Raw genomic sequence first — 19,797 nt, 5'->3', positions numbered from 1 at the left:
ACACACACACACACACACTGAACACTGGAGAGAATGAAAAAGTTACTTGATCAGGCATCAGTCTGGCAGTCTGTGGGCTCACTTCTGCTCTGAGGCTCACAGCATCCCCACTGCAGCCGCCCCCTGACACACACAGTCCAGCCCTCCACACACACACACACACACACACACACACACACACACACACACACACACACACACACACACACACACACACACACACACACACACACACACACACACACACACACACACCTGTATCCACATCTGACTCACTTTATTCATCCTCACACACACCTGAAATTCTAATCTGCCTCATTAGGATATAGCAACATTCATGTGCTGTAAAGGGGGCTTCCAACGGAAAGAAACCAATTATGAGGCAGTGTTGAAAGGGCTGAGAGAGTGAAACAGACCTAATTTACATCCATAAATACTTCATGATGCTCCACGGCCACCTCCAAAAACACCACACGCACAAACACAAAAATGAAGAATGTGAACACTCCTACACACTCTGACAGACTCATAATTATGAAGTGAAACTGGGAAAATGTGTGATAAGTCGGTAAAGTTTTGTGATTAGCTGGGAAAGTTTTGGGCACAAGATGAAATGTTCTTTCGTGTCTCATAAACCCACATCAGCTCATAAAAGCTGATTATTGTAGGACTCTTCCGGTGTTTACTGGTTTCTTGTGATTGCAGCCATCTGCTGGAGTTACTCATTTTTTTCACTGCTCAACTCAAACCACTTGAGTGTGTGTCAGAGTGTGTGAAAGTTATGAGAAAGATCAAATTTATGATTTGTTACTAGATGCTTGTGCACTTTTAAGAAGCAACCATCTGATATTACCAAGTACGTTTACATGTGCAGTTATAATCAAGCTATAGCATCATGCATTTTTAATGTATATTTATAAACTTTAAACTTTCTTTTTTTTCTGATTTGTCTTTCAGAAAAAGTTTCTTTCAGTGCAGTATGATATTATAGTGTTTATTAATATTTAAAATTAGCTTTTATTTTTAGATTTTCATTTTAATTCAAGTTTTAGGAATTTTATGTTTTTGTTATTTTTATTACATTTTATTTTTATATTTATTTTTATTTTAAAATTATTATTTTTTAAATTAAAAACATTCATTATTATGAATTTATTAATATTTTATTTATTTATATTGTTTATTTTTATTTATTTAAATTATAAATATTACTTTTATATAAATAAAATTAATATTAAAAATATTAGTTTTATTTATTAATATTTTTATATTTATTGTTTTAGTAGTTAGTAGTTAGATTTTTCATCGAATATTATTTTATCTTTATTTATATGAAAGAAAATATTATATTTAATAGTGTTAGTTTTAAGAATAAAAACACTGGTCCTAATATGCATATTTAAATATTTGAAGAATTAAACAATCGGACACTCAAGTTATCCAATTATCGCAATTGACCATTGTTTTTCTGTAGTCCGTCTGAAATCAAACTTTTAAACGCGCTTGCCAACAGTAGTTATTTTTTTGTAAAGGATGGGGGTCTGAATGAGCGTGTGTTGTGTAATCCTTGCTTTAATGAATGTGATTAAGAGATAATAAATGTGTAAACTGGTCCACTCACAGCCCTTTGTTCCCTAAGTGAATCCAATGGTTTATGCAGCTGCCTTTAACGTCATGTCACTTCATTACAGCCTCCCCCACTGCTGTGTGTGTGGGGGTAGGTGTGTGCGTTAGAGAGGCCATTAATGAAATGATTTATGTATATTCTTACAATCCTCCGTGATTATGTGAGCATGCGTGTTTTAGCTAATGCATGTAAGGCATAATAATGTAATGACTTATAATCATGCTCTTACATTTTAAACATAAGACAAAATGCTCCTTTGATCTGAGATGTTTTCCCATAGCGGTCTGAACAGGTGTGAATATGAGTGTGTGTGAAGCTGCGACAGAAGTTTGTCATCCACAGATGTTGTGCGTTATTTGTTGGGAATGTGCTATTGGGAGTATATTATGTGGAGTATGTACTGTAGTGTAGGCCTACTCCTAGGTCATTTTCATGCAGAGCCTAGAAATAGAACAACAATTTTTAAGCAACTGATCTGGCTTTTTATTATGAATGTAATAGTTTAATATCTGTTTCTAGAACTAATCCAAAATTCCACAACATAATACGATGACACTTTAGAATACTATTCCGTCATTAATGAAGACTACACAGGAATAAATGAGTGAAACACACTATTAACATTCTAGTAGCTAACAAGAAACTCTGATGAATGAATTAGTAAGTAATAGTGCTTAGTCGAATGAGGTAGTTCACTATTAGCTAATCAGTAACTACTACTTTTTTCATACCTCCCAGAGGTTTACCAAGAATTACTACAGGCTCATAATTAACATGAATAATGCATAATGACTCAAGTGTTACAAAATCCTTCAGAAGGAACTACTAATTATTTGGATCAGTATTCTAAAGTGAAAAACATGATAACTCTCTTGTAATGAATGAAGGTGGGGGGAGGGTTACTGCTTATTTGGATCAGATGACAACGTTATCAAAACTATCCCTGTTCACACAGATCTGCGAAAATGGCTAAAAACACTATTACGAACACCAAGTAGTTGGCGATATCTCTTTGTGAAGAAAGACTACGTGCCTGGGCATACGCAATCTTTTACAGAGCACTCATGCCAAACGCATAGAGACAGAGCGACATGTATCATAAACTGAAAACCACGCCCACCGGGGGGAAACAATCCAACTCTCTCCATTGATTTTACATTGCGTGAAGCTGCCTCCTTGTCATTTCTGCCTTAAAGGTGCCATCGAATGAAAAATTGAATTTACTTCGGCATACTTGAATAACAAGAGTTCAGTACATGGAAATGACATACAGTGAGTCTCAAACTCCATTGTTTCCTCATTCTTATATAAATCTCATTTGTTTAAAAGACCTCAGAAGAACAGGCGAATCTCAACATAACACCGACTGTGACGCAACAGTCAGGATCATTAATATGTACGCCCCCAATATTTGCATATGCCAGCTCATGTTCAAGGCATTACACAAGGGCAGCCAGTATTAACGTCTGGATCTGTGCACAGCTGAATCATCAGACTAGGTAATCAAGCAAGAACAATAGCGAAAAATGGCAGATGGAGCAATAATAACTGACATGATCCATGATAACATGATATTTTTAGTGATATTTGTAAATTTTCTTTCTAAATGTTTTGTTAGCATGTTGCTAATGTACTGTTAAATGTGGTTAAAGTTACCATCGTTTCTGACTGTATTCACGGAGACAAGAGCCGTCGCTATTTTCATTATTAAACACTTGCAGTCTGTATAATTCATAAACACAACTTCATTCTTTATAAATCTCTCCAACAGTGTGTAATGTTAGCTTTAGCCATGGAGCACTATCAAACTCATTCAGAATCAAATGTAAACATCCAAATAAATACTTTACTCACTAGAATCGATGCATGCATGCAGTATGCATGACGAACACTTTGTAAAGATCCATTTGAGGGTTATATTAGCTGTGTGAACTTTGTTTATGCTGGTTAAGGCAGTCGAGAGCTCGGGGGAGCGGGAGATTTAAAAGGGCCGTGCACTGAATCGGTGCATATATAATTATGGCTCAAAAAAGGGAGTTAAAAAAATTAATAAAAAAAAAAAAAAATCTATGGGGTATTTTGAGCTGAAACTTCACAGACACATTCAGGGGACACCTTAGACTTATATTACATCTTGTGAAAACTGGATCTAGGGCACCTTTAACAAAAAATAGAACAATGTTTAAAGGCTGCTGTGTGGCAGGGTGTACAGCAAACAAGCTAAAAAAAAAACCCCAGAACTAAGTTTTTACAAGTGTCGATCCAAAAAAAGTGGATACAGGCAATTGAGACAGAGCGCAACGTGTCATATTACTCTGAGAACTATGCCCACTGGAGGGGAACATAATAGTCGACGGGATATGCTAAAAAAAAAACACATTATTTTTAACCAAAAAATGCCAAAAATGTTTGCTGACAAAATCTTTACTGCACACGAAGGCATACTGAGCGTCAGGATCCCACAATTTACCCATTCTTCCTGCTGATGCTTCACATTTTATTGCCTGTATCCACTTTTGTCTCCTTAAAGGCTGGCTTTTACGGTTCGGTAGCTTATAAAAACTTAGTTCTGTTTTTTTTTTAGCTTGTTTGCTGTTCACCCTGTCACACAGCAGCTTTGAGGCATTGTTCTGTCTTTTGTTAGAAGCAAGAAATGACAAGGAGGCAGCTTCATGCAATACAGTGTCAATGGAGAGGGTTTGATTAACCAATTGAACCACATTTTCAAAAGCTTGAATTTTCAGGCCACATTGTCATGTACATGAATGGCCAAAATGCATAAAAAGTTTTCCGTTTTTAGTTGAAAATGGTGTCGTGTAAACAGCCCCTAATGATCATAACCCACTAGTAATGACTCGTGTTACCAAATCCATCGGAAGGAATTACTATTCAAAACCTTACAAAAACCTCAAAAGAGTTATCATGCTTTTAACTGTAGAATACTGATCCAAATAATTAGTAGTCCCTTCTGAAGGATGTAGTAACACTAACTAGTGGGTTACCATGACCTTCACTTTAGAATTAATTATACATTATGCATTATTTATGTTAATTATGAACCTATAGTAGTTCTTGGTAGTCATCTGGGAAGTTTGAAAAAATGATAAGCCACATTTCCACCACAGGAACTTCCCCCAGGAAGTAGGGATTTTGGGGTGGTTTCAGTGTGCTTCGACCACAGGAACCAGGGTCTAAATTAAGTTCCGGGTAAACATTTCCCCCTCAGAAAGTCCCTGCTCACGAGGTAGTACTTTTTCATAGTTCAGAAACTTTCAGGGTTAGTACTTGGGCACTGAACATGCTGATTGGTTGACTCCATGCAGCATTTTATTTCAACCACAATTTTTAAAAGTCTGTTTTGGTGCGTGCAGTAAGAGTTGTTTGCTATTCGAATCAACAATGGAGCTTAAAAAATATGACGATGGGCCGACGACGAGCTTCAGGCTTTATTAAGCTTATATGCGGAGGACGTAATCCAGTGGGAACTGGAAAGTTTGCACAGTCCTAGGTCACTGCAAAGACTATAGAATAGCACAAGATGTGTCACTCGTATTGTTTTGAATGGGAGAACGTGAAACGCGCGATATGGCGGAATAAGTCCCGCCTTCTAAATAAGAGCCAATCACCGACTGGTAAAGTCATCGCGTCACTGCAGCGGCCGTTAGAAGCACCGGTTTCTATAGAAACAGATAGACGCGCGAGACGCACATTTAGGTCTGTGCATGCGCATTAGCTTGATACAGCCTAAAAAATACATGCTTTTTGGCATGATTCCAGCGTTTGGGAGAAAAATTATGCGACATTTGAAATCACCAATGAAATCTGACAACAACTATGAAATTTAATAGAAAGCTTGACAAACAGCTTTGGAGAATTTGTTGTTTCCCCATTCAAAGAGATAGGAGCTGCATGATGCCGAGGATGCTCGAGAGGCGTTTCAAAGATGGCCGCCGAGTGAAATGATTTGTAGGGACTTTGGTCACTGGACTAATCCTCACGGTACTTTAAAGGTCCCGTTCTTCGTGATCCCATGTTTCAAACTTTAGTTAGTGTGTAATGTTGTTGTTAGAGTATAAATAAAATCTCTAACATTTCAAAGTTCAATGCCAAGCGAGATATTTTATTTAACAGAAGTCACCTACATCGAACGGCCAGTTTGGACTACATCCCTCTACTTCCTTCTTTAATGACGTCACTAAAACAGTTTTTTGACTAACCTCCGCCCACAGGAATACACAAAAAAGGGGGCGTGGTCTTGATGCGCTCCCACTGAGAAGAGCAAGAGTTGCGTTTGTAGAGTTTGTTTGTCGCCATGTCGTCGAAACGGTGTTATTTTCATCCCGCAGTCCAATCACCTTTGTTTGGCCTTCCCAGGGATGCTGTACTTAGAGATCAGTGGTTACAACTTATGTTTAACTCGGTTCGCGAAAATTATAATTGTGGTATCCTTACTGCAATAGTTAATGTTGGACTGCAGTGCACATAATGGCCACAAGAGGGGACTATGTTTATGTATATGGCTGTTTTCCGTATGAGGTACTCTTCTGAGTGAGTGCTAACGTTGTACATTTTCTGTCGCTGCTTGTGGAGATTAAAGAGTTCAGTCTCTCTGGAATTATTGTCTTTTGTGTTCATTCGGCACAACACCACAATAATCCACATGTAAAACTATGTGCAGCACACGTTATGGTAAGAGGCGTGACCTTTCCGGGCAAGGAGCGCTAAACTGCTGTCGAATCACAACACAGGAACCGCTGGCACAATCAGAACTCGTTACGTATTTCTGAAGGAGGGACTTCATAGAACAAGGAAGTCATCAGCCCGTTTTTATGATAGTGGAAATATACAGATAAGTACATTATGTGAAAAATACTTGTTTTTTTACACGCGAAACATGAACACATGTTATATTGCACACTATAAACACAATCAAAGCTTCAAAAAAACACGAAAAACAGGACCTTTAAACTGCGATGGAAATGCAGACAGCAACAGGTCTGGGGGAAAAAAGTTCCTGAGACAAATTGTTCTGGGTAATTTTACTGGAAAACTCATTATAATTATTGATAGTGAACAACCACATTCAACTAAGTGCTAATACTTACCACTTCATTAATCAGAGTTTCTTGTTAGTTAATACTAGTTACTCGAGTGTTAATAATGCATTACTCATTTGTTCATGTCTAATTATTCTACAGTATTCTAAAGTGTTACCCATAATACAACGAGTTGATTAAGTCATAAAAAATCTTGAGAGTCTTTTCTGTTTTCTCTTTTCTCATATAAAACGCTTTTGGTAACACTTTATTTCTATAGTAACCATAAGTAACTTTGCAACATGTCAACTAGCAGTCATTGTATTAGCAGACTGCTTTATATCTGCTCACACTTTATTTTGATGCTCCCCAACAGACATTATACTGATTATAAGTAACTCTGCAACTACATGTCAACTTATTCTACTCTCCCTAACTTAACAGTCTACTAATACTCTAGTGAGAGTTAGTTGATGTTACAGACTGCTGGTCAGCAAACACGAGGATGGAGAACTCTATATACATTCTTATCCTAAATAACACGCAGGAGAATACAGGAACAAGTATGATAAACACTAACCAAACACACCACATTAACGCAAGACAAAACACTGAGGAGAACTATGCGCTTAAATATACAGAAGTAATTAGAGCACTAAATGAACAACAGGTGAATGTAATCAGTAAGGGAACAAACTGGCACACTCTAGAGATGCGTTCCAATTCAGAGGCCGCATCCTTCGAAGGCCACGAAGGTCAGAACCAGCTTTGTTAATTGGGATGCTCTAGCCTACGGAGGATTGTTCTTGTCGCCTAGCAACTGTGACAGCTGCCGTTGATGAGTGGCAGTAACATTTGTACTGGAGCTGTCTGAAAACAAAACAGGGTTCACAAAACTGTCTAAATATGTTCACCATGGTCCATTTCTGTGTATAATAAAAAGTAACTATATCTAATCAGATCTTAGTAAGATATAAGTCAACATTTGAACCGCTTTAAAGTTTATTTTATTTTTATATTTGTATCATTAGATATTTAAGTAAGTTGATACCCAATACTTATGTTTAAAAGTGCATATAATTCGGCAGTTTTTCTCCAAAAAAATACTGTCATCACTGGCGTGTAATGAATTCTGGGATAGGCAAGGCCATGAATGATCTGTCTGTTGTATCCTTCACTGCAGGACTCTTTTGGAGGTGGCATCTGAAGGAGCCTTCGAATTGTGACAGCCTTCATCACGCCGCTGTGACGCAATCGGTCTTCGAATGTGGGCTCCAAAAGGATGCAGCCTCTCAGCTTAGGAAACTAGAGCTGTGTCCGAAATCACTCCCTATACCCTTAAATAGGGCATTATTTGAGGGGACAGCCATTTGTAGTGGTGTCCGAAACAATAGTGGACGTTATCAAGTGCACTCATTCAATTCCATAATGCACCGCAATAACAATTGTACAACCAATTTACACTCATCAGCTAGAGAATACCCATAATGCAATGTGTGGGTCATGTTGAATGAATTCCTGCATCTGACCAGGAGATGGCGCCCACAGCTGATTCATCCATTTTACAAACCGCTGGTCCAATGTGGGTACAGCGTAATATCATACAGGAATAAATTCCTTTTTAATTGATTATTAAAAAGTTTAATTAAGGATTATAGTTTCCATAACAGAGTTATAAATCTTTTCATTAGGAGCTGCCAGTTTGCTAACTTTGAAATTATTATTAAACAGCAAGCACTATGCTAAATTATGCAAAAGCTGCAGCCCTTCCAACGCACTCAATGTCCGAATTCACACACTCATTTTCATTCCCTCCAGTGAACTATAGTGGAATAATGTAGGGAATACTGAATGAGGGTGTAAGGGACTATTTCGAACACAAAAACATACTGAACAAAATGGAAAGCAAAACATAGTGACACTAAACAGAACATATACATGTTACAGTTGACATGTAGTTAGTTAGCAGACCATTAAATTGTGGACCATTAAAAAAGTGTAACCAAGCTTTTCAAGTCCCAGTACTTGCCTTTAAGAAATAAAATCACAAATAAGATTTCTCCTAGACAGCAGATGTAGATTTCTGCACAATTTCCTGCTACTCAGATTTCATTTTTCATAATAAAATGATCCTTAAAACTCATGTGGCGCCTGTAGATTTTCAGAGATCTCAACGGTATAGCTCACTCTCAGTCTGTGCTTGGATTTCCTAAGGCTGAACTTTCCATCTGAAAGTTTATACGTAAAATATAAGAACTCCGGAAAGTCTCCTGAGCATGAAGATCAAGTTTGCTTTAGGTGGATTGAAAGTTATTGCATTGCTAATGTCACTTTCTTTTGGATCAGTCAAATAAATCTTGAAATATCAACCTGAAGATGGAGATCATGACTGACCGGTCGTACATTAACCTTCTCAATACACAGCTTTTTACCAAATAGATTAATAAATGCACATGAAATAATCACCTGAGTTGATTTGATAATGTGACGCCACAGAGAGAGAAATATAAACAAGCACATTGTATGAGAATGGTTACCTGGAGAACAATCAAATATACAGTTTAGAGCTCGTTATGCTAAAATATTTGAATAATCAGAATCACATATTCCAGAGTCGAAAATATTCATACCTTCTCATAATTGTTACTGATAGTGATTTCAAACTTTAAATTTAGCTCCAAAGAGGTAATTTATTGGAACAAAAAGCCTCATGAAGTGATAAAATGCAATAAATAGATAATTCTCTTTAGAGACAGCTTTTCACAGACATTTAAGCAGCAGTCACAGGCAATAAATTCTTTAATCTGTGTTTGAAAATTGCTCTTCCACAGCATGGAGATGTTTGCTTGGCTTTGGGCCTCTACTGCCCTCCTGTGTCTTTAACAGGCAATAAGAGACAAGTCATGAGAAGTGGCATCTGGTATCCACATTAAACCTTTACTTGACTGAAATCAGCTTTGAAATGGCAAACAATAAACCGTTCAGCTGCTAGTAACTGATCCATATACTGTTAATAATATTTTTCACTTCACTGACGAGGCAATGACAGTCTATCCTTGATTTTAGTCGAGTTGCGGCATTTGCATTTCAAATTTGTACTAAAATTTACATTACCATGTGCAATGTTACTATGTTAATACCATGTTTTTGGACACATACTGTGGTTAAACCATAGTAATACCATGCTTTTCTTTGGAGCACCATGTGGTAAGAATTGTTTTTGAAAGAAATTAATGCTTTTATTCAGCAAGCATGCTTAAAAATGATGCTGAAAATTCACAGGAATAAATTACATTTTAACATATATTAAAATAGCAAACTGTTATTTTAAATTATAATAATATAAAAAAAATATAATAGATAGGGTCAAAGACATTTAGATGTTTGCAGCAATAGAAATTTATAAAAGTGATTTTATATATATATATATATATATATATATATATATATATATATATATATATATATATATATATATAGCACATTAAATGCAAGTAAAACATCTATTTTTAAAGTTTCAAATAAGTTTTAGGAGAATGCAATGTCAAAATGTTCCATTGTCATTCAGTCTAACACTTATATTTATGTAAAAATTGAAACAACATACTTATTGTGACCTGTACGTCTTAAAATATATAAAAGAATAAGTGAAAATACTACATTTTATTGCATTTTAAATGAGAAAAAAATTCTTGCTGACAAATGGGCAAAACCTAGTATAGTGACACAGGTTAAAAATTTAAAATTAGTCTTTATTATGGCATAAATAAATATTTGTTGTAAATATCCCTGACAAGATTGGTACACTGAATTACATTTTAGTGGGTGTCCTCTGTAAATCATAGTGAAAATGTATGATATTTATAACAAAAAACACAAATTAAACGGGACCCATTCTGAAAAACAACAGTTCAAAGCTGTAATACACTTCTTGTTTTGATGTTTGAAAACCCTTTTTCATCTTTGACCCATAATTGCTGTTTGTGTTCATATAAATGCAGCCTTGGTGAGCGTGAGACCTTTTTCAAAAACATCAATAAAAAACCTTATTGACCTCAAACTTTTGAACAGTAGTGTATATAACACTACCCTCATTACTACAGTGTTAAAATGAGGTTTTGAATACATATACCACAGTAATATCATAATATTCTTTGAAGTTCATGTAAATCCAGTGGTATTACCATGGCGTTATTGATCCGTTACCCTGTTTATACTGTGTTTTTGGACATCTATGTACCATGATAGTATCTTACGTAACTATGGAATATGGTCATTTGTCAGTGTTATCATCTGTCTGGGAAAGGCTAGTCACTGTGTACAGTAAAAAGAACGACAGCACATTCAGTAATATTCCGATTTTTATTCATTCATTCAATCACATTTAGTAGAAAATAAAGTTCATTTAGGGCCGGCAAATTTTTAAACATTTATCCAGTTGCATAAACAATGCCTGATTAAGACAACAGTAATACTGCTATGATATTGATCGAGGAGACGGAAAATAAGAGTAAGTTAGTCGCACGCTACAAAACTTCACACGGGTAATGTCGGACATGAAGGGGAGGTACGTCCACCGAACCGAACGAGAATTCAAGCGATGATTAGTGCAAATATTGGTTCTGTTTATATATTATACTTTACAAAATATCATTCTATGCTTTTAAAGATAAATAGATAAAAATGTTGCTTTATGTCAAAGATTGTCAGCAGACTCAGAGGGAGAGAGACGGAGAGAGAGAGAAATAAAGGATTCGTGGTTAAGTGCAGAAGGTTAAGAATGATGGTTACGTAAAAGCGGGAGCGGAAGCAAAACAATTCACTCGAGTAAGCAAGAATATGCGTGTGTAAAATGACTATGAAATTGTCTGAGAGAGTCTTCATCAAGGTGCAAATTCATATCTCTCCCTCTCTCTCTCCTCTCAGCATCACAATGACCCTCTGTTTTCACAGAGCTTTGGCTCAAATGGTTGTCATGATGCTTCGGCGTTGCTCGGCTCCGAACTCTGATGACCTGCAGAGATAAACAGAGGGAGAGAGAGAGCAGTGAATGATGGCCTACTTACGTTACCTGTTTACTAATCTGGCTTTGCTAAAGGTCAGCTCAGAGCCATCTGTCTGTGGACACACAAACACGGACAGGTGCACACTCGCACGCTCACGGTACGTTCACATGTAACAGGAAAGATTTCCTCTAATTACTGGAGCAGTTTCCAGTCAGACTAGCCAATAAAACTGCTTCCAATAAGTGCACACACACATACACACAAAACAACACAGTACCGGGGAAATCCAAAGATTTATTTCGTTTCGGAGGGAGTCTGGGTTTTTTCACAGGGGGTTTGCGATCTGAGGATCTCTCCAGATCACAGCGGGTGTCCTGCTCCATTCCTAAGGGGGTGAATACAGGGGACACACACAGAGGGAGGGATAGGCGCTATGTGAGGATCGGTCTGATATGTGAAAGCATGCTAGAGCGGTAGATGATGAACGCAGACCCACGTGCTCAAAAGTAGGGATTCAAAGTGTGTGTACCTGTGTCACATGAGTTGGCTTTCCTGTTTCGATGGGGTTTCATGGGACCTCCAGGGCTGCTTTTGACTTCATCACCTGACCAAAAACAAACATCGTACATTCTCTTCATCAGGGGGTTTTAAACTGGGAAGCCGCAATAAAATTATTTTACAAAATCTGTTTTTAGAGTTGTGAAAGTCCTTAAATTTTTTGCATTCACATTCATCAAAGTTGATATTACTGTTTCATTATGCTTTCTAAACTCTGGTTTACAGTGTTAATCTCGGATACACTGTTAAAGGATTAGTTCACTTTCAAATGAAAATTTCCTGATAATTTACTCACCCCCATGTCATCCAAGATGTTCATGTCTTTCTTTCTTCAGTCGAAAAGAAATGAAGGTTTTTGATGAAAACATTCCAGGATTCTTCTCCACAGTGGACTTCACTGGAGCCCAAACGGTTGAAGGTCAAAATGACAGTGTACAGCGATCCCAGACGAGAAATAAGAGTCTTATCTAGAGAAACCATCACTCATTTTCTTAAAAATTTTTTTTAAATAACATACGTTTTAACCAAAGATGCTCGACTGGAACTAGCTCTCTTCTTCTTCTCTATTTTAATTCCAGAAGTGTAGACACTGATAAGTGTATTACTGCCCTCCACAGGTCAAAGTTTGAACTAATTGTTATATACTTGCACTAGCATATTATATATGACAGTTTAGTTCAAACTTTGACCTGTGGAGGGCAGTAATACAGAGAAGTAGAAGAAGAGAGCTAGTTCAAGATGAGCATTAATGTTAAAACTCGAAAATGACCAATGGTTTCTCTAGATAAGACTCTTATTCCTCGTCTGGTATCGTTTAAAGCTCTTTGAAGCTGCAATGAAACTAATTTTGACCTTCAACCGTTTGGGCCCCAGTGAAGTCCACTATAAGGAGAATAATCCTGGAATGTTTTCATCAAAAATTTCTTTTCGACTGAAGAAAGAAAGACATGAACATCTTGGATGACATGGGGGTGAATAAATTATCAGGAAATTTTAATTTAAAAGTGAACTAATCCTTTAACTTAATAAAAAAAAAAATGTCTTTCAAAAAATATATAATAGGCCTAATATTAATATTATATATAAACTCTTTTTGTGGAGTTATGCAATAACAAAGTGAAAGGGAATTATAATAATAACAAGTCTTTATAATATAAGTTTAAATGTACAATTGTATACAAGAAAATATATATCGTTACATTTTAGGAAAGAAGTCTCTCGCAAGAGATCATCATATTAAAGGGATAGTTCACCCAAAAATGAAAATGATCCCATAATTTACTCACCCTCAAACCATCCTAGGTATATATGGCTATCTTCTTTCAGACAAACACAATCAGAGTTATATTATAAAATATTCTGGCTCTTCCAAGCTTTATAATGCGAGTGGATTGGAGGAGAGATTTTGAAGCCCCCCAAAAGTGCATCCATCCATCCATCATAAAAGTAATCCATACGACTCCAAGGGGTTAATAAAGGCCTTCTGAAGTGAAGCAATGGGTTTTTGTAAGAAAAATATCCATATTTAAAACTTTATAAACTATAATAACTGGCTTACAACAGACACCGTATGCATCGATTTGTAGCAGTGTATTGAAGAACGCAAAAGTACAGAGGAGAGAGCAAAACAAAACACCGGTCATGATTTAGAAGTCTAAAATGTGAATTTTTAAAGAGAAATGTCAGTGGATTTCGATATAAGAGAAGAGGAGCTTGAGTTTGTTGCACAGCCGTATTTGTTTGAAGCGCTAGAGACATCTAAGCTTACGATACTCCTGAGTCATACATCGCTTCAGGGGTTACTCTTGTGGCACAAGTCGACTTGCGCAGAAAGTGTACAGTCGTCTGCCAGAAGCTAGTTATTGTAGTTTATAAGGTTTCAAATATGGACATTTTTCTTAAAATCACTTCACTTCAGATGGCCTTTATTAACCCTCTGGATGGATTAATTTTATGATGGATGGATGCATTTTTTTGTGCTTCAAAATCGCACCCAATTCACTCCCATTATAAAGCTTGGAAGATCCAGTATATTTTTAATATATCTCTGATTGTGTTCATCTGAAAGAAGAAAGTCATATACATCTAGGATGGCTTGAGGTTGAGTAAATCGTGGAATAATTTTCATTTTTGGGTGAACTAATCCTTTGCTTATGATCCAAAATGTAACTATCTTATGGTAAGTTAAATGCAACTACCAGTATGGCGTTTAAATGCAGTTGTTGTCTCTGAATTACCTTGAAGTAAAGCAGAATCTACTGAAGCAGAATGAAACACAGGCTTAGTAGAGGCGGGCGGAACAGGTGGTGGCTGGTTCTCATTGGTCACGTCATGTGGTGAGGAGCCAATGGGAGACGTGTGAGGTGAATAATAACATGGCTGAAAGGAATGACATAATCAAAACTCCCACTCTACAATCACTGACATTATGAATCAAAGACATTTCACGATACTACCTTTTCAGGGATTGGTGGAGTCTGTCCTTCTGGTTTTTGGTCTTTTTGGTCTTCTCCACATCTCCTGTCCTCTTTTTCCTCATCCTTCTCCCTCAGTTCTCCAGAATCTTCAGTAGATTTATCTAGGGACAGGAAATAATGACCATGACTGCTCATTCGATTGAGATTGAGAGTTATACAGTGTAATGTGCTTATTAAAGGCACAATATGTACGATTTTCAGATTAAAATATCCAGAAACCATGGAAACACCAATGTGGCTTTAATATGTTATGTTTTATTAGACAGACGAGCCACAGTTTGGATACTTTAAAAGTACTCATTGTTATATAGCTCAACATATTATTGTTTGAATCTCGTTTTCTTGATTTACTGCGAGTATAACATGTTTGTACCATGCCTCAGAGACAAAGCTATCCCTATTGCAGCATAAGCAATGACGTACATCCGTGTGAACGAGACGGAGGAAAGTTAGCAGGGGAAGGGCATTCAAAATTGAACTTAAATGCAGCCCTAGTTAACATGAATGAACGATTCAAATAATGCCAAAATCTGCAGTACCAGAGCTCTCCTCCAGATGGCGCTGGCGTGTCTTCACCAGGCTCGGCTTGGTGCTCTGAGGCGGTGGCTCGGGTCTTTTTCTGGTTTCCAGCAGCTGAGGGTCCATTATATTGTCTGTCTTTTTCTGGCTGTCCGACTGTGATTCCTGTCTTCCTGTTTCTGTCTGTCTGTCTATAGATGGCGTGTGCCCTTTAGCAACAATGTCTGAATGTCGGTCCATGTCATGCTCTCCGTATCCAATCTCTTCAGATGAGCCGAACACCTCACTGTAATCAGGCGACTGCAGGAAACAGAAAGACAAGAGTGTGAGAGACTGTGGTAAACGTCATGATGCTCATAAAATTCATATTAAGTTACTAACTAACTAATGAAAACAATTTCCTTTCAGTGTGTTTGTGCTCAACACTACCTGCATCACAACAGCTATTTTGTGAATGAATATCAGGAGGTTCATGTAGCAGGGTCATCATTCATTTTTATTATTACCTCATTACCTGAGATTCTTCCAGAATAAAGATTTATTTGTATGAAATTCAATATAGTAAAAACAATCCCCAGAGCAATAAACACACACACACTCTCTCTTTTCAGATAACTTAAAGTCCCCCTGTGGTGAAAAATGTTGTTTATATGTCTGTGTGGTGTTTTTAATATGCTTTTAGACAAACCCTGTGCAAATTCATCAAATACTCATCATTGCTGAGTATTTTCTCCTTAAAACTGCAGTGAACCAAAGAAAGTTTAAAAAAACGCAGTTTGAAATCGCCCGTTTTCCACATCACAAATATGTTGTAACATGTGGGCGGGCTTTAGCATATCATTAACTGTGCTGTGAAGCAGGGGTCTCAAGAGCAGCCAGATTTTCCTGGTATATTTGCTGTTGATACAGAAAATCGGGTATATTTAGAAATATAGCAGGTGAATTATGTATATGATGAATATTACGGTGAACTATAGCGAATAGAGCGACAGATTTTTTTACCCCTACCTAAATCTGACTCTATGAAGAGAACTGTGATGTACAGGTCAACTGTGTTATGGAATAATCTTCCAGTTGAGGTTCGTGAAATCAAGGGAAAAACTGGTTTTAAAAAAAGACTAAGATTGTATTTGTTTTCAACATCATAATATTGTTTGGATTGGTTGAGTAAGGTTGGATTGTGTGCCATGTTGTTTGTGTCTTTTTTTGTAGTACTTTTTGTAGTAATTGTGATTGTAATTATTGGATGTTGTATGTATTGTTTGGACCCCAGGAAGACTAGCTGTTGTTTCGGCATCAGCTAATGGGGATCCTTTTCAAATAAACAAATAAACAAATAAACTATATGCCTGAGGGTATCGTCCACTGACGTTCTGAGTTGTTCAAGGCGTTTCAAAGGATGATAATTTTTAGAACAGACTGAGATGGCGAACGGGAACATGGTTTGTGTAACATTAGCGACACATTATTAGCCATTTAATAATGTAGTCAACCAAATGGCGAATCATATTAATTACCGTTATGTGTCTGACGCTGTAGAAAATGATACATAAAACGCATTACCATTCTGATACGTGGACTTGTAGACGAGTCTGTATAATTCACTCTTCCTCTTCTGAATCAGTTTCCGGTTCAAACATATATGAATTAAACCAGTATTTCCACTTGCCATCATGTAGCGTTTACTACAGTAAAGTTGACCGAGTGGATCTCTGAGCTGTGCGATTCAGTGGAGGCGGAGCTGATTTGCATATTCATGGTTCCGTGTATACTAAATGAAGCAAGGGTGTCGAGTTAGATTCAGGCTATTTTAAGGCATGAAGAATTTTTTTTTTCACAGGAAAAGATAATATTATTGACTACAGGGGGACTTTAATAAAAATACTGACAAAAAAATTAAGTTTATTAAATTAAACCAATTAATAATAATAATAATAATAAATTATAATAAAATATATTGTGTAAAAATTAAATACACATTGGTGGCATTAAAGGATTAGTTCACTTTCAAATAAACTTTTCCTGATGATTTACTCACCCCCATGTCATCCAAGATGTCTTTCTTTCTTCAGTCGAAAAGAAATTAAGGATTTTGATGAAAACATTCCAGGATTATTCTCCTTATAGTGGACTTCAATGGGGTTCATCTCGGGTTGAAGGTACAAATGTCAGTTTCAGTGCAGCTTCAAAGAGCTCTACATGATCCCAGATGAGGAATAAGAGTCTTATCTAGCGATTTAAAAAAAAAATGCAACTGTATATGCTTTATAAACACATATTATCGCCTTGCACGTGCTTCCGCTTTCTGTATTCTTCAAAAAACACGCTGTATGTCCTACACCTTCCCTATTCTACTTACGTAAAAAACAGAACTGGCACCACGTTTGTTCCGTAAGTAGAATAGGGAAGGTGTAGGACATACAGCGTAAGCTTTTTGAAGAATATGGAAAGTGTGGTTTTGGCAGAAGCACATGCAAGGTGATCATTTGTTTATATAAAGCATATACATTTACATTTTTTTTCGAAAATGACCGATCGTTTCTCTAGGTAAGACTCTTATTCCTCGTCTGGTATCATTTAAAGCTGCACTGAAACTGTAATTTTGACCTTCAACCGTTTGGGCTCCAGTGAAGTCCACTATAAGGAGAATAATCCTGGAATGTTTTCATCAAAAACCTTCATTTCTTTTCGACTGAAGAAAGAAAGACATGAACATCTTGGATGACATGGGGGTGAGTAAATTATCAGGAAAATTTCTTTGAAAGTGAACTAATCCTTTAAATACACACTATAGGAGGCATTCCAAATATTGATTATTAATATAATAATTAATGTTTCTGGAAATAGTCAAAGGAATAAATTTATTTTATTTTAATTTTAAATCCTTAGGGGCGCGTTTCCCGACTCCAGAGAGTTAAACTCAAATTCAACTCAGTTTCAATAATTGAGCAGGAATTTAAATGAAGTAATGTGGTGAATTACCTGTCTCTGTGAGAAGCAGGAGGGGCTAATTCCCATCATTCCTGGTAGGGGTATACCCTGAACGTGCCGTCCTGACAGCTGAGGGGTCCTCTGAACACCCGGCCCTACCAACCTCCCATTGGTGCCTTCAGGGCCTGGGTCTAACCTCCCACGATCCTTTGGGTGTTGAATCAAGGAGTACACATTCTCAGTGGCAACACTGAAAGAGCCAAAGATAAAAGAAGAGTTTGACTTGTGTTGCCTGATTTATTCATGTGATACAGCAACTTTATAATTTTTTAATATATTTACAACTACCGTTCAAAAGTTTGGGTTTCAGTAAGATGGCTTTTTTAAAAAATAATAATACTTGCATTCAGCAAGGGCATAATTAAATTAATCAAAAGTGACAGTAAAAACATTTATAATGTTAGTAAAGTTTTCTATTTCAAATTCAAGCGTTGTATTCATCAAATTTTTATGGTTTAATCAAACATGCAAAGCCATTAAAACCAAACATCACTTCTGTTCACTACTTTATTGACTCACTTTGTGCGACATTCCTCCCCACAGGCCCCGCCCCGTCCGGTAGGGTCCGGCTCCTGATATGATATGGTAGAGTTTCGGTTCTTCCTGAATCCTGAAAAGATTGACAGCACACTGCGTCGTTTCTTCCTCCTCAGAGCCTGAGCGTGATGGTGGGATGACAGCTGACTGCAAGATGAAAAGTCAGGGTGTCAGAGATAAGATAACGTCCAAGATTTGCATGCCCAGATTCTTTCAACCTTTAAAAAGTGGGAAGATGTGACACATTCATTGTTAGACTGCATTACTACACAGAAGGATTCAGTACTGAAGCACCTGTCTGGTAAAACTCTCTTGGTGTAGAAGTCAGGCAGTCCATCATCCAATAGAGATACTCCACCATTCTCCGAGCAGTGCTACGGGACGACAAGAGAAATAATGATGATGATGATGTCTGCTTTTGAGAACTGGGACTGGAGTAGATCATCTCTCTAAATTTGTGTTAGTGGATGATGCTGTCATAGTACGGTGTCTCACCATCTGGGTTTTGCTCCTGTGTATTATGTCAGAGCATTAATTTGATCAACAGTCATAACAAAGCCAGGGCTTGCAGGCATTTACTGTGATCAGAAGCGATTGAAAAGGAGAGAGCCTTTAATGTTTGATGCTTTAATTCTAGAGAGCATGCAGAAAACATCTGGACCCACATTCAGTCAGATTTTGGAGAATAATCACGTTAACAAGAGAACGTGATTAAAATCGCCCCCCTCCTCCTCTTGTTAACAGCTTCAATGGTTGTCAGTTAACCCGTTTAGTATTTAATATTTTACGCATTTTTGAAGAAAAGCTCCTGTAGAATCCATAAATCAGTGTTATTTTGACTTCACTTACTACAAATAATATTTAATTGCATAATTCCTAAAGAAATACTTCAAATCCTGAAGCAAGAGGATCAATCAAGCAATGCATTACACATTTAATTCCATGAGGATGAAGAGAAATGTGCAATAGATTTGGCTATTGTTTGTTTTTTTTTTTTGTTTGAAAGAAAACAAAGTTTTTTAAAGTGTTTTTTTTTTCTCTTTAAG

At 36.9% G+C, this 19,797-nt stretch overlaps 1 protein-coding gene across 2 annotated transcripts in view; it reads right to left on the bottom strand.

Moving 5' to 3' along the window:
- Positions 1-11,025: 11,025 nt before the first annotated feature.
- Positions 11,026-19,797, bottom strand: part of carmil3 (capping protein regulator and myosin 1 linker 3) — an 84,281-nt gene continuing 75,509 nt past the window's right edge. Inside the window, exons 32-40 of one of the 2 annotated variants that reach the window (XM_067362777.1) lie at positions 19,046-19,125; positions 18,734-18,898; positions 18,206-18,404; positions 15,244-15,523; positions 14,684-14,805; positions 14,465-14,606; positions 12,199-12,273; positions 11,928-12,054; positions 11,026-11,677 (exon numbers count right to left, since the gene is read on the bottom strand). In XM_067362777.1, coding sequence (XP_067218878.1) covers positions 11,626-11,677; positions 11,928-12,054; positions 12,199-12,273; positions 14,465-14,606; positions 14,684-14,805; positions 15,244-15,523; positions 18,206-18,404; positions 18,734-18,898; positions 19,046-19,125 — 1,242 coding nt within the window. In that variant the 3' untranslated portion in view covers positions 11,026-11,625. The remainder of the gene's footprint in view (positions 11,678-11,927; positions 12,055-12,198; positions 12,274-14,464; positions 14,607-14,683; positions 14,806-15,243; positions 15,524-18,205; positions 18,405-18,733; positions 18,899-19,045; positions 19,126-19,797) is intronic. The other variant, XM_067362778.1, reaches the window with a different exon arrangement.

The sequence above is a fragment of the Chanodichthys erythropterus genome, chromosome 16 (genome assembly GCF_024489055.1).
Source record: "Chanodichthys erythropterus isolate Z2021 chromosome 16, ASM2448905v1, whole genome shotgun sequence".
Classification (NCBI taxonomy): domain Eukaryota; kingdom Metazoa; phylum Chordata; class Actinopteri; order Cypriniformes; family Xenocyprididae; genus Chanodichthys; species Chanodichthys erythropterus.
Note: the sequence above shows the minus strand (reverse complement) of the source record. Positions and strands in the feature narration are given on the sequence as shown.